General features: G+C 48.1%; 1 protein-coding gene across 10 annotated transcripts; it reads right to left on the reverse strand.

Moving 5' to 3' along the window:
- Nucleotides 1-5,766: 5,766 nt before the first annotated feature.
- On the reverse strand, nucleotides 5,767-10,747 carry LOC123091276 (uncharacterized). 10 transcript variants are annotated; one of them, XR_006442998.1, is made up of 7 exons: nucleotides 10,076-10,746; nucleotides 9,876-10,007; nucleotides 7,631-8,998; nucleotides 7,445-7,531; nucleotides 6,927-6,970; nucleotides 6,285-6,370; nucleotides 5,779-6,122 (listed from the first exon to the last, which is right to left on the reverse strand). XR_006442998.1 is itself a non-coding variant. In XM_044512738.1 (6 exons), the coding sequence occupies exons 3-6, from the start codon at nucleotides 7,497-7,499 to the stop codon at nucleotides 5,835-5,837; spliced, it is 417 nt and encodes a 138-aa protein (XP_044368673.1). In that variant the 5' UTR covers nucleotides 7,500-8,998; nucleotides 9,876-10,007; nucleotides 10,076-10,747; the 3' UTR covers nucleotides 5,767-5,834. The 10 variants fall into 10 exon arrangements, 1 of the variants encoding a protein (XP_044368673.1); XM_044512738.1 differs by having other exon boundaries at nucleotides 5,767-6,122; nucleotides 6,285-6,314; nucleotides 7,445-8,998; nucleotides 10,076-10,747; XR_006442997.1 differs by having other exon boundaries at nucleotides 5,780-6,122; nucleotides 7,445-8,998.
- Nucleotides 10,748-12,112: the final 1,365 nt, after the last annotated feature.

Here is a 12,112-nt window from a genome sequence, read left to right on the forward strand (position 1 = left end):
GGAGGGCCTAGGGCGCCGGTGGGAGGAGAGGTGGAACTCATGCGTGGAGATCACTTGTATAGTTGTATCTATAATTTTTGATTGCTCCATGCTACTTTATCTATTGTTTTACGCAATATTGGGCTTTATTATCCATTTTTATATTATTTTTGGGACTAACCTATTAACCGGAGGCCCAGCCCAGATTTGATGTTTTATGCCTATTTCAGTGTTTCGAGGAAAAGGAATATCAGACGGAGTCAAAACGGAACAAAATCAACTGGAGAAGTTAATTTTGGAAGGAAACCAATCTGATGGGCTTGGAGTGCACGCTAGGGGAGTCCCGGGCTGCCCACGAGGGTGGAGGGCACGCCCCCCTAGGCGCGCCCCCCTACCTCGTGAGCAACCCGGAGGTCCACCGATGTACCCCCTTGTCGGTGTTAAAATCGGCGGATCTCGGGTAGGGGGTCCCAAACTGTGCGTCTAGGCGGATGGTAACAGGAGACAAGGGACACGATGTTTTTACCCAGGTTCGGGCCCTCTCGATGGAGGTAAAACCCTACTCCTGCTTGATTGATATTGATGATATGGGTAGTACAAGAGTAGATCTACCACGAGATCAGAGAGGCTAAACCCTAGAAGCTAGCCTATGGTATGATTGTTGTTCGTCCTACGGACTAAAACCCTCCAGTTTATATAGGCACCGAAGAGGGTTAGGGTTACACAGAGTCGGTTACAATGGTAGGAGATCTACACATCCGTATCGCCAAGCTTGCCTTCCACGCCAAGGAAAGTCCCATCCGGACACGGGACGAAGTCTTCAATCTTGTATCTTCATAGTCCAGGAGTCCGGTCAAAGGTGATAGTCCGGCTACTCGGACACCCCCTAATCCAGGACTCCCTCAGTAGCCCTTGAACCAGGCTTCAATGACGACGAGTCCGGCGCGCATATTGTCTTCAGCATTGCGAGACGGCTTCCTCCTCCGAATACTTCATAGAAGATTTTGAACACAAGGATAGTGTCCGGCTCTGCAAAATAAGTTCCACATACCATCTTAGAGAGAATAATTTTTACACAAATTCAATCTGCTGACGTATTCCGTGGCGTGACATCACACCACGGCCAAGCCTTTATTTGAATCGTTTTTACTGTCCCACCTCAGCGCGTTTAGCGAGGCGGTTTCCTTGGCACGTCTTGTCAAAGCAGAGATCGTGTCCCCTTATTCCGGGATTCTCATCAATACGGGCGTGGGTACCCCAACCGCGCCATTGATTATGGCGCTTGGGAGATAAGCAAGTTTTACCAGGCTGGTGGGGACACATAGCTTCGTTCGCCCATATAAGGGGATAAGGATCCACCCTTTTACCTACGCCTTCTTCCTCCTTTGCTCATCCATTTCCGCGCACTCGAGCTCCAGCGCCCAAGTCCGCACATCCCACCTCAACCTTCTCCAGCCATTTCCGGAGTGGGAGGCAAGTGGATGGCCTCCTCCGTCACGGAGGGGCACATCAAAAAGCTGCGGAACGCCGAATACTTATCCAACGACATCGCGCATCGGCTCCCCAACAAGGGGTAGCTCATCCCCACCCCAGGCCCCATGAGAGGGTGGTGTTCCTCACCCACTTCCTCCGCGGACTAGGTTTTCCACTTCACCCATTTGTTCGGGGGCTCATGTTCTACTATGGCCTGGATTTCCACGATCTGGTCCCGAATTTCATCCTCAACATCTCGGCGTTCATCGTCGTGTGCGAGGCCTTCCTCTGCATCCAGCCCCACTTCAGCTTATGGCTGAAGACCTTCAATGTCAAGCCGAAGGTAGTGGGCGGTCGCCAAGTGGAGTGCGGAGGTGCCATGGTGGGCAAGATGGCCAACATCCTATGGCTCGAGGGCTCCTTCGTGGAGACCATAAAGGGGTGGCAATCGGGGTGGTTCTACATCACCGAGCCGCGTGAGCCTAAATGGGCAGCGGCCCCCGAATTCCGATCTGGCTTCCCTACACGGCTCACCTCCTGGAAAGAGACGGGCTTGACATGGGGTAATTCAGAAGAGCTGGCCGGACTTCAAACCTACGTCCAAACCCTGGTGAACAAGAAGCTCAAGCTTGTCAACGTAGTCCAGGTCGTGCTCATCCGCCGGATTCTCCCATGCCAACAACGGGCCTTCAGCTTGTGGGAGTTTGATCCGGCACAGCACCAAACCTTGAGCAGGCTCTTTGACACTACGTACGAAGATGCCTGGAAGGTGCTTTTCAAGGGCGCCGAGGCTCCCGCATCCACTACCGAAGATCACGGATTTAGCTTGCAGCGTCAAGCCAGCGAGGTAAGCTACTTTACCCTTTACGAGACTCTTGTTTTCCATAGTTTGACTCTACGCGGGATCTAAACTCCCTTGCCTTTGACAGGACTGGCAGAAGACGTCCGGGCAGATTGAATGTCCGGCTCCCTTGCCAGAAGACCCAGCGGACGCCCGATTGACGGGGCTGCTGGTTCCGGTACCTCACGTGGTGCCGGAGAAGAAGGCCAAGAAGAAGGCCACGGGAACTCAAAGGAGTTCCTGGCGCCAGGTGTTGTCGGACTCATCGTCCGATGACTCCGAGGCGGACTCCTCCCGTGAAGACGAGGAGGAGGAAAGAGAGGCCTCTCCCCCAACGGGGGGAGAGAAGAAAAGGAAGGCCGCCCCAACTTGGGAGGCCGGAGGGTCCAAGAAGGGAAGGACCCCCCCTCCAGGCTACTCCACCAACACCGACGACGGCGAGGAGGAGTGGCCGCCGAGGGCTAAGCCCCTGGCGAAATCGTAAGTGTCCGGATACCAGAATAACTCATGGCGTTTCATTTGTCGCACAAAATCTCCTAACGCCGAATATAACCCTGCAGCCCGCCCAAGGACGGGTTCAACGCTTCAACGAGCGGCTCCCTGGATTCGTCGGACGTGAATAACACCTCACTTCCGGCTGCCTCCTCTCCTCGCGCTGTGGATGACGCCGAGGTGGGGTCCCAAAAGGGGCCCAGCCAGGAGGAGGTGGTCCAGGAGGCACCGCAAGGCAACCTCTCGGATTCCAGGCGCAAGGGGGATAAAACCCCAAAGGGCTCTAAGTCCGGCCCTGGGCCGGACTCCGCACCAAAACCTTCAGTGGTTCCGAGCAGGCGGCCCCTTCGTAAGAAGGGCAAGACTGCGACACCGATAACCTCCGTCCAACCGGAGGCACCGGATAATTTGCTGGAGGCGCTTAACGGCGCCTCCATCGACGAGGAGCACCACACTGTTATGAGTGTGGTGATCCAGAAAGTTCAGTCCGTCAAAAGCGGGCTGACTGAAGCCTGTGCCAGCCATCTAACAGGCTTTGAGGTAAGTATTTAAGATATGTAAAAATGTTACCACATAGACAGTAGCCCCTGATGCTTAGTTTGGTGTTCGGAAAGAAATGCCGGACTGAGGATCTAAAAAGATATACGCGAGAGTCTAATATAAAAATGTCAATATGGGAATGCAGGCCGCGCTGCTGACCTCTGCCGCACTGACTGCGGAGGTCGATGCATTGAAGCAGAGCCTTGAGCGGTCCGAGAACGAGCTCGGCCTTGCCAAGAAGCAGCTCGAGGACAAGGAAGGTAGGTAGTACCTTATGTAAGTGTATATAAAAATACCTGGTTGCAAATAGTGACAGGACCAACATGAATGTGACAGGGGCCACAACCGAGGTGGCGACCCTGAAGGAAGCGCTGTCCAGGGCCGAAGATAATGCGGCCATGGAGCGCACCGAGCGAGAGAAACAAGAGGCGCGGGTGGCGGAGGTGCGGCAAGAGCTCAATGCTCTCGTGAAAAAACATGAGAGTTTAGAGCTTGACTCAAAGACGCGAGAGTCCGAGCTTGCCTCGGCACTTGAAAGTGCCAAATCTGCCAAGGCCAAAGCCCAAAAAGCCCTCTAGGAGATTGAGGCGATGAAAAAGATAGCGACGGATAAGGCATTCTTTATGCAAAGCAAGCATGTGAAAGTGAATTATGTGTTACTTACCCAAATCCGGAGCTCTCCAGGAGCATTCGCAGATCTGCCCCACAGTGTGTCCGACGCCGCCGCATTCTACCAAGCCGAAGAAGGGAGCTCGATGGAGAAGGTGTTCTGGTCCCAGTATGCTGAGGCCGGACACCCGGTGCCCTTGAGCGACCAGCTGAAGCAGTTGGTCGAGCTCCATAAGGTAGCCGACCAGGCCATGAAGGGCCTTATAGGCCGGCTGTGGCCTAGGGAGGTCCTGCCTGAGAGCTACTTCGGGCTGGTGAGGCGGCTGGTGGATGCCTATCCCTGGCTTGAAGTCATCAAGCGCTCCGTCTGCATCGAAGGTGCCCGTAGGGCCCTTGCCCGTGCTAAAGTGCACTGGGGCAAGATGGACGCCGCTTGTGACGGACAGACCACCGCCGAGCAAGGAGTATCGCAAGCCCGAGATCTATTATGAGGGTGTCCTGAAGGGTGCCCGCCTTATAGCGGGTGAATGCTCCAAAGATGTAATTTTTAAGTAAACTCGCATTTGTTATCCTGTATGCTGAAAACTTGTTCATATGCCCTAAGCAACGCTTATGAATTTAAAATATTACCTTCTGTGCGGCCGTTTGTTAAATTTGAAAGATGGCGAGTCGTCGGCTTCTACCCCCATGCCACGAGTGCTGGGGTGTTTGGGATAAACCTGAGCGCTCTTGTTCCCATTCTTGGGTCCTTCGAGGGAGGCGCTCAACGCAACGAACGAGGCAACCGGACTATAATGCTTGAACACTCTCACTTAGCCGTAGAATTCTATAATTTTAAATTTCGGCGAAGCCCCTGGTATTCGGAAGACCGAGTTCGGGGCGCTATCCACGCCTGGGCCGAACAAAGCCAACTCCTCGTTCTAATCGGCATAAGTCTTTAAGGACTCGAAAACCTCTCGAACAGCGACCGGCTCTCGCCCTATCATGATGGTCAGTTTTAGCTTTCTCCACTGAGGTGCTTAACCCAGCTCAACCGGGGCACAATCGCAATGGTTCTCCCAGCGCTACCTTAGCCAATATAACGGAACGAAGGTACCAAAACATGGGAGCCGGGCAAACCCAACTATTGACCCAAGACATGATTCGAAGCCGATGCATATAATGCTATAAGTTCGGGGTGCCAAACTTGTGAAAGTGTTCGGACTTATCACACCATATTTTGGGGTACTTAAGCCCCTGGTGTATTTGGCCGTACCAAAGTGTACGGGTGCAACATATCATAAATGAACATATATAAATAAAAAAAAGGAATGCAATAATAAGCAGAAGCTATGTATTGTTTATTTAAAAAGGCTGCGGTAAAAGCAGAACGATACAAATAGTGCGATAAGCAATGGACGGGACTATTTGACATGTCCCCCTCCAGGGGAGAGCTGCCGGGTGATATGTGAAACAAGTATACTGCTCGTTATAGAGACCACCTGGACACTCGACGTAGCTTTCTGCTTCCCTGGCTGTTGCATCGTGTGTTCGGCGATTCTACTGCCAGACAGGGCTTCTTGAGAAAGGAGTCCTGAAAGTAAGAGAAAAAAGAATGACACAAGCGGTAGCCCCTAGTGCGGTTAAGCCGCCTTCTGGGCCTGCCGTGGTCGTGCCCCTCCCCCTATGCCCATGGTATTTCCAGAGCGTAATTATGTACGCGTAGTACTGGTTTCATAATTTCGCGAGGGCTGGGGTTGGGCCCGCATTGCTATGCGTGCTCAGAACGTGCCAGACGGTCTTGTAGTAGGTTACTCCGGGCGCGCTTCACGGTGTCCGGATGTTTAATAGCCGGACTTGAGGATTGCCTTGAGAGGCTGCTTTGTACTTCCGCCACAAGAGCCGCCGTATGCTCCTCCGTTCAGAGAGAGCGTTCGATGTTTCCTTTGACCGTAATGACTCCTCGAGGGCCTAGCATCTTGAGCTTGAGGTATGCATAGTGCGGCACCGCATTGAACTTTGCAAATGCAGTTCGTCCAAGCAGTGCGTGATAGCCATTGCGAAACGGGACTATGTCGAAGATTAACTCCTCGCTTCGGAAGTTATCTGAGGATCCCCAATTATTCCTGGTCACTCGAGCATGGACATCCTTATCATCCTTTTCTTCAACATGAGGCGAAGAAGCATCAGCTTGACCACCAGAGCTCGCCTGGTGCATGAAAGAAAACCAGTGAAGAGGGAGACATGTGTAAATATGTGGGCATATAGCATAGCCGGTAGGGCACGGCGATTTGGTACAAAAGGAAACACAAACATGAGTGCAATTAAGTAGTTATAAGCATATTATAGTTGTTTGTTTCGGAAGACATACCTTGGGGTTGTAGCTTGAAGGAGACCAGTACTGAGCTTCGAAGTAAGGTAGTTAGAAAGAATCTAAATAATATGCTGGCCTGCAGACTAAGTAAATAGCATAGTAGGAATCAAAGAAACCACAATGTTCTTGAACAGAAAGATCTCCTATAGGCCATCATACATTCATAGTTATTGTCATGAACGAAAAGTCCATATAAACCTTGCAAAATACACAAGACCTGTAGAGCAGCCTACTCATAGCCATTCATAAAACCACACCCAGCCGAGCTCGGAAAAAATCTCTTTGTGGCACTGGAGCAGAACCGTCCCCTGGGAGCTCGAGTTCTACACCAGCAAGAACAGAACCGTCGTCTACAACCTCACACAGACACGAAAGCGATGGCAAAGCACACCGAGCTACTTCAGTCTCCAAAACAAGTATAACAACGGAAACAAGTGCATAGATCCTGCTCACACGCATACATGAACTGTAAGTAGCAAGAGAACGAACAACACACAATGCCCTGCCGTATCCGAAATATTTAAACGATCAGCATGGCAGACACCATAATAATATTTAAACGATCATGAAGGCATATAGCATGATATAGCAGATAGTGAAAGTAAAGCGCACACACATGTAAAAAGGAGAACAACAAACCTTGGCGAGTCGAACGGAGACGTAGCGGCAGAAGAGATCGCATCCTACGAAACGCACAGAAAACAACCGATAAGAACACAACGATACACAGGCAAGCAATAAACATGCATGAGGCCATATATGCATTTTGTTATGGAATGGTCCGAATCATAAATACCCTACCAGGAAAGGAACTCACACAATCAGGATTATACACCAAGAGGAAGGACTAAAGGAAAAAATGAAGTCAATAAAATATTAACACATAAAGGTCAATCAGTACTAAGAAAAGGGGTCGGCAATAGATGTACAGCCAAACTGAACTGAATTTTGGGGCTAAATGGCACGAACACATCTATTTAACTGTTGCAACACTTTGAGTTGAAAACAAAAGGGTGGCTCATTAACTAATTAATGCAGGAAACTACTATCACTATATATCAATAACCATCACCAGGCTCCATATGTATTATTGGTTGGACTATACAAAATGTGAAATATGGTATTGTCTATTGTGATTCAACAACTGGGATTCTAACCATTATGTGGGAAGAATGATACATGGAGCATACAGGGCGTCAACATCTCATTCATGCGATCTCATAAGTATTCTCATTCAGGCTCATCTAACAAGAAAATAGATGTAAACTTCTTTCAGGCACAAATATACCTAAACAAAGAAATCTCATACATATATCCATGTAAGGAAAAAAAAGTAGCAGCACCATATATAGAAGGGTACATGAAGACAGGTTGATATGTAAGGTCAGAATTGGAGAGATGGATGAATCATAAAATATGTATCTTGCCAGCTAAATATTCTGGGACTAATGAGTCCTTGAAAAGAATATTGTCCTCCCTGATAATGAATAACAATCTGCACACTTCAGAAGAAATTTAGATGAGGGAACCCAAAAAAATGCTTTAGATGTGTGCATTCATGGAAAAGGAAGAAATTACATACGCGGGTTGAAGGAGGAGCTCACGTGGACCTGGTGCTTTACCGTAGTAGAGGGCACGACACACTCAAGAGAGGGCTGGGTTCGAAGAGAAGAGGAGGGAACAACTGATTCAACTTCTATAATTAGACCCTGCTAACAACTGATTTATTGGATAATTTGGACCGTTGTACAAAATTTAAGAGTGGAACTAATTGTTCAGTTTCTAATTTTTTTACTTGGCACATCCACTGAATAAGGTGAGTTCATTCTCTGAAGCAAATAAAAAATGCTTGGGAAAATGCTAGCAAGTTAAAGATCAAGTTGGAAGAGTAAGGTCTAAATGGCATCTCCCTTTTTCTAAAAGGCAAAAGATCTTAGAGGCCTCGTGACTGAATAAGATGTGTAGATGAAGAAACCATGCACATGAAGCTGCTCAATACAACTTAAATGAATTCACTAACTTGAAGTAACAATGAAGAAAGAAGAAAGGATTCATAAAATGCAGATTCTCTCTTCTTTGAACATATTACATGACTCGACATCTTCTTGCAGGGAAGGAAAAAAGCAAAGAAGGATAAAATAAGAAAAAAGCCATGAACAGAGCATCAATTACTACACGATATCAGTATACCACCGCCATAGTACTACACCGTCTAATTACTACACGATTAACCGACTGAAGAAAAGCATTGCAGCATGAATCACACGGACCATACGAAACTAATTAATGAAATGATTTCTACATTAACAAATCATGAATAAACAATTTCATATAAAGGAACCAGCTTGTTTCAAACCTGCAAAATGAAATATATATCTATATTCCCAACGAGCAGCTACTATGGTGTGGTAATAACCTGATGTTAGGCATACATCTATATCCCCAGCGAGCAATCGTGGTGCAGATACGTAGTTAGCTTGAGCCTAGACAAAATCTATAGAGTGAGCTAGTTGGTGTCAGTTTTTTCATTACCATCTAGGACTGTGGGTTTGTCCATTTTCACATGGTTCACACCTTTCTTCTTCATCGACAGCAAGCAAACCCAAAGGAAGCCGAGTACCGCGACCAACGCAACGACCTTGGTGGACATGAACCAATCACAGCGCAATTGAGAAAGTGTGGAGTTTTGTTGTTGCTGGTCGGAGAAACACCTACTTGGTGACCAAAAGAAATGACGCACATCAGTTAATCACACATTCTACCAATTTTCAGAAAGTAGTCCCCAGATTATACTCAAAAGCATGGTTAACTGAAATTTGGTAGCTAACCATACACAGAAGCACATAATGGCACCATGTGGTTATAGCAGGCAAAAGGAAGGCCTGCCAGTACTAATTGCTCAGATACTAATTTTTTACTTGGCACATCCACTGAATAAGGTGAGCTCATTCTCTGAAGCACATAAATCAGTGCTAAGGAAAAGGCTTAGAAACAGTAGCAGCAAGTCGAAGATCAAGTTGGACAGAGTATTGTCGCTTCTTAACTTAAACCAAGGAAACTAACATGGCCCACAAATAAGAGTTTAGCACATTATTTTGCAGACCTTTAACTTGCAAACCATCCATATAAAGTGTAAGATTACTACAGCCTCTACAGTACTCAGTGATGGCATACATGACAAACAAAAGATCGTGTAGGAAACACTACCATTCTGCATAGCAGAACTACTATCCATCCCATTCATCTGGATGTAGAAGAATTACTTTTCTATCTTGCCAGTTCACTAATCAGTACAAAAATGTGACGTTGCTGAAGCCAGCAGCTTGCTTATCTTCATGATAGCTCCAATGATCCACACTTTAAAAACAAAATGCAAGGCATTATTAACTCTGTATCATTGCTAATACACCCATCTTAGTGCTTATACACCCAGCCTAAAATATGAGAAGAGCAAAAACAAGAATCTGCATATGGAATGACAATTAGATTGGTCTGGAAGCTCCCTTCCCCAATTCGAATTTTGTTCTCTTGCACACACATCAGACCAACACATATGATCTGAAACAAGAGGAACATCAGGCTAGATACCTTGGAGACAATCCATTGCGTCTGGACCTCGAGGTCAGCAAGAGAGCACGTTTTGTGTGGTAGCCACAAGCATCTGGTTGTCGATATCTGACTCAGGCCACCACAATCGGTGGAGAAAACCCTCATCTCAGCCTGGGAGCAAGGTGAAACATCAACTACTGTAACTACCTCTCATTGATGATAAGGGAGAAGAAACTCACCCAGTAGCAGAAAGGAATGTGATAACCAGAGGGATGACATGCTCCACCCCACGTCGTCATCCTCGTCCTTGGCCAGGCGATGAATGCATGAACACCCTCTTCAATCCCCGCGTCCTCGCCCTCTTCCTCGGCCAGCCCTCTTCCTTGGTGTTAGGCAGTGGGGAAGTGGAAGAAGAAGGATCCAGGAGTGGATCGAGCCGCCACCAACCACCAGGTCGAACCTGACCTCGCCGGCGCCGGTCGGTGACCCTCTCCCGTCCGCCATCGGGCCTCCCTCCTCTCCTTCCTTCTCTCCCTCTCTCCCATCTTCTCTATCCTGCAGGGACCGATCCATGTGGTCACCCTTTGCCGCCGCCACCGGAGAGGCTCGCCTCCACGGCCGCATGCCTTAGATCCGATGGGAGGAAAAGGAGGAAGCGACCCGCACTGTCCTGTTCTTCGACAGCGGCGACATGCGCGCGAGCGATGGGAAGGCAAGGAGGAGAAAAAGGCGAGGTGGGGGAGGAGGAGCCGAGGGCGACGGCGGCGTCCTTGGCCGAGCGCACGCACGGAAGGGAGAGGGAGGGGTGCAGCGGCTCGTGGGGGTCGAGGGGAAGGAGAAAGGAGGCTAGGGTTCCTCGTTTGGTGGCTGGGGTGGGGCGAGAGCCGCGAGACACTAGTGATTGGGTGCGGAGCGCCCGAGCTGATCGGGAAAATCCTCCTGCACGCTGAAACAGCCAACCCAGCCAACGAGCGTCCGATGTGAGCCCACTTGTCATTGGACTATGAAAACGACCGTGAGATAAAATTAGGTTTGACTGCAGGTGAAGATCCGACGGTTCAGACACTTTAGATGGCCAGATCGGACGGCCGACGAAGACCGAATCAGGGGAGCCTCCTGGAGGTGAGTTGGCTAGCCTCTTTTTGTTTTAAATACCCTAAAAACTCCGAGGAGAGCCACAAAACCACTTTTCCACCACCGCAACCTTCTCTATGTGTGAGATCCCATCTAGGGGCCTTTTTCGGCGTCCTGCCGGAGGGGGACTCAATCACAGAGGGCTTCTTCATCAAAACCATTGCCTCTTTGATGATGCGTTAGTAGTTTACCATAGACCGATCGATCCATAGCTAGTAGCTAGATGGCTTCTTCTCTCTCTTTGATTCTCAATACCATGTTCTCATCGATGTTCTTGGAGATCTATTCGATGTAATATTCTTTTGCGGTGTGTTTGCCAAGATCCGATGAATTGTGGATTTATGATCAGATTATCTATGAATATTAGTTGGTTCATCTCTGAATTCTTATATGCATGATTTGATATTTTTGCAAGTCTCTTCGAATTATCGGTTTAGTTTGGCCTACTAGATTTGTCTTTCTTGCAATGGAAGAAGTGCTTAGCTTTTGGTTCAATCTTGCGGTGTCCTTTCCCAGTGATAATAGGGGCAGCAAGGCACATATTGTATTGTTGCCATCGAGGATAAAAAGATGGGGTTTTCATCATATTGCTTGAGTTAATTCCTCTACATCATGTCATCTTACTTATTGCATTACTCCTTTCTTTATTAATACTCTAGATGCATGCTGGATAGCGGTTGATGTGTAGAGTAATAGTAGTGGATGCAGAATCGTTTCGGTCTACTTGACACAGACGTGATGCCTATGTTCATGATCATTGCCTTAGATATCGTCATAACTTTGCACTTTTCTATCAATTGCTCGGCAGTAATTTGTTCACCCACCGTAATATTTGCTATCTTGAGAGAAGCCACTGGTGAAACCTATGGCCCCCGGGTCTCTTTTCCATTATATAAGTTCTCTTTTACATCTTACTTGTTTCCGATCTACTATTTTGCAATCTTTTACTTTCCGATCTATAAACCAAAAATACCAAAAATATTTACTTTGCCGTCTATCTATCTCTATCAGATCTCACTTTTGCAAGTGACCGTGAAGGGGTTGACAACCCCTTTATCGTGTTGGGTGCAAGTTGTTGATTATTTCTGCAGGTATTTGGTGACTTGTGTCTTGTCTCCTACTGGATTGATACCTTGGTTCTC

This window comes from Triticum aestivum, chromosome 4B (genome assembly GCF_018294505.1).
Source record: "Triticum aestivum cultivar Chinese Spring chromosome 4B, IWGSC CS RefSeq v2.1, whole genome shotgun sequence".
Taxonomy (NCBI): domain Eukaryota; kingdom Viridiplantae; phylum Streptophyta; class Magnoliopsida; order Poales; family Poaceae; genus Triticum; species Triticum aestivum.

What these genes read in the sequence shown, in the direction of transcription:
- LOC123091276 (XM_044512738.1), bottom strand. Translation starts at nt 7,499, where the DNA reads ATGAATGAGATGTTGACGCCCTGTATGCTCCATGTATCATTCTTCCCA. An exon ending in TCTCCGTTCGACTCGCCAAG is followed by an intron (nt 6,315 to 6,926) that starts GTTTGTTGTTCT and finishes TTCGAAGCTCAG; the next exon opens with TACTGGTCTCCTTCAAGCTA. An exon ending in CTTCAAGCTACAACCCCAAG is followed by an intron (nt 6,123 to 6,284) that starts GTATGTCTTCCG and finishes TTCATGCACCAG; the next exon opens with GCGAGCTCTGGTGGTCAAGC.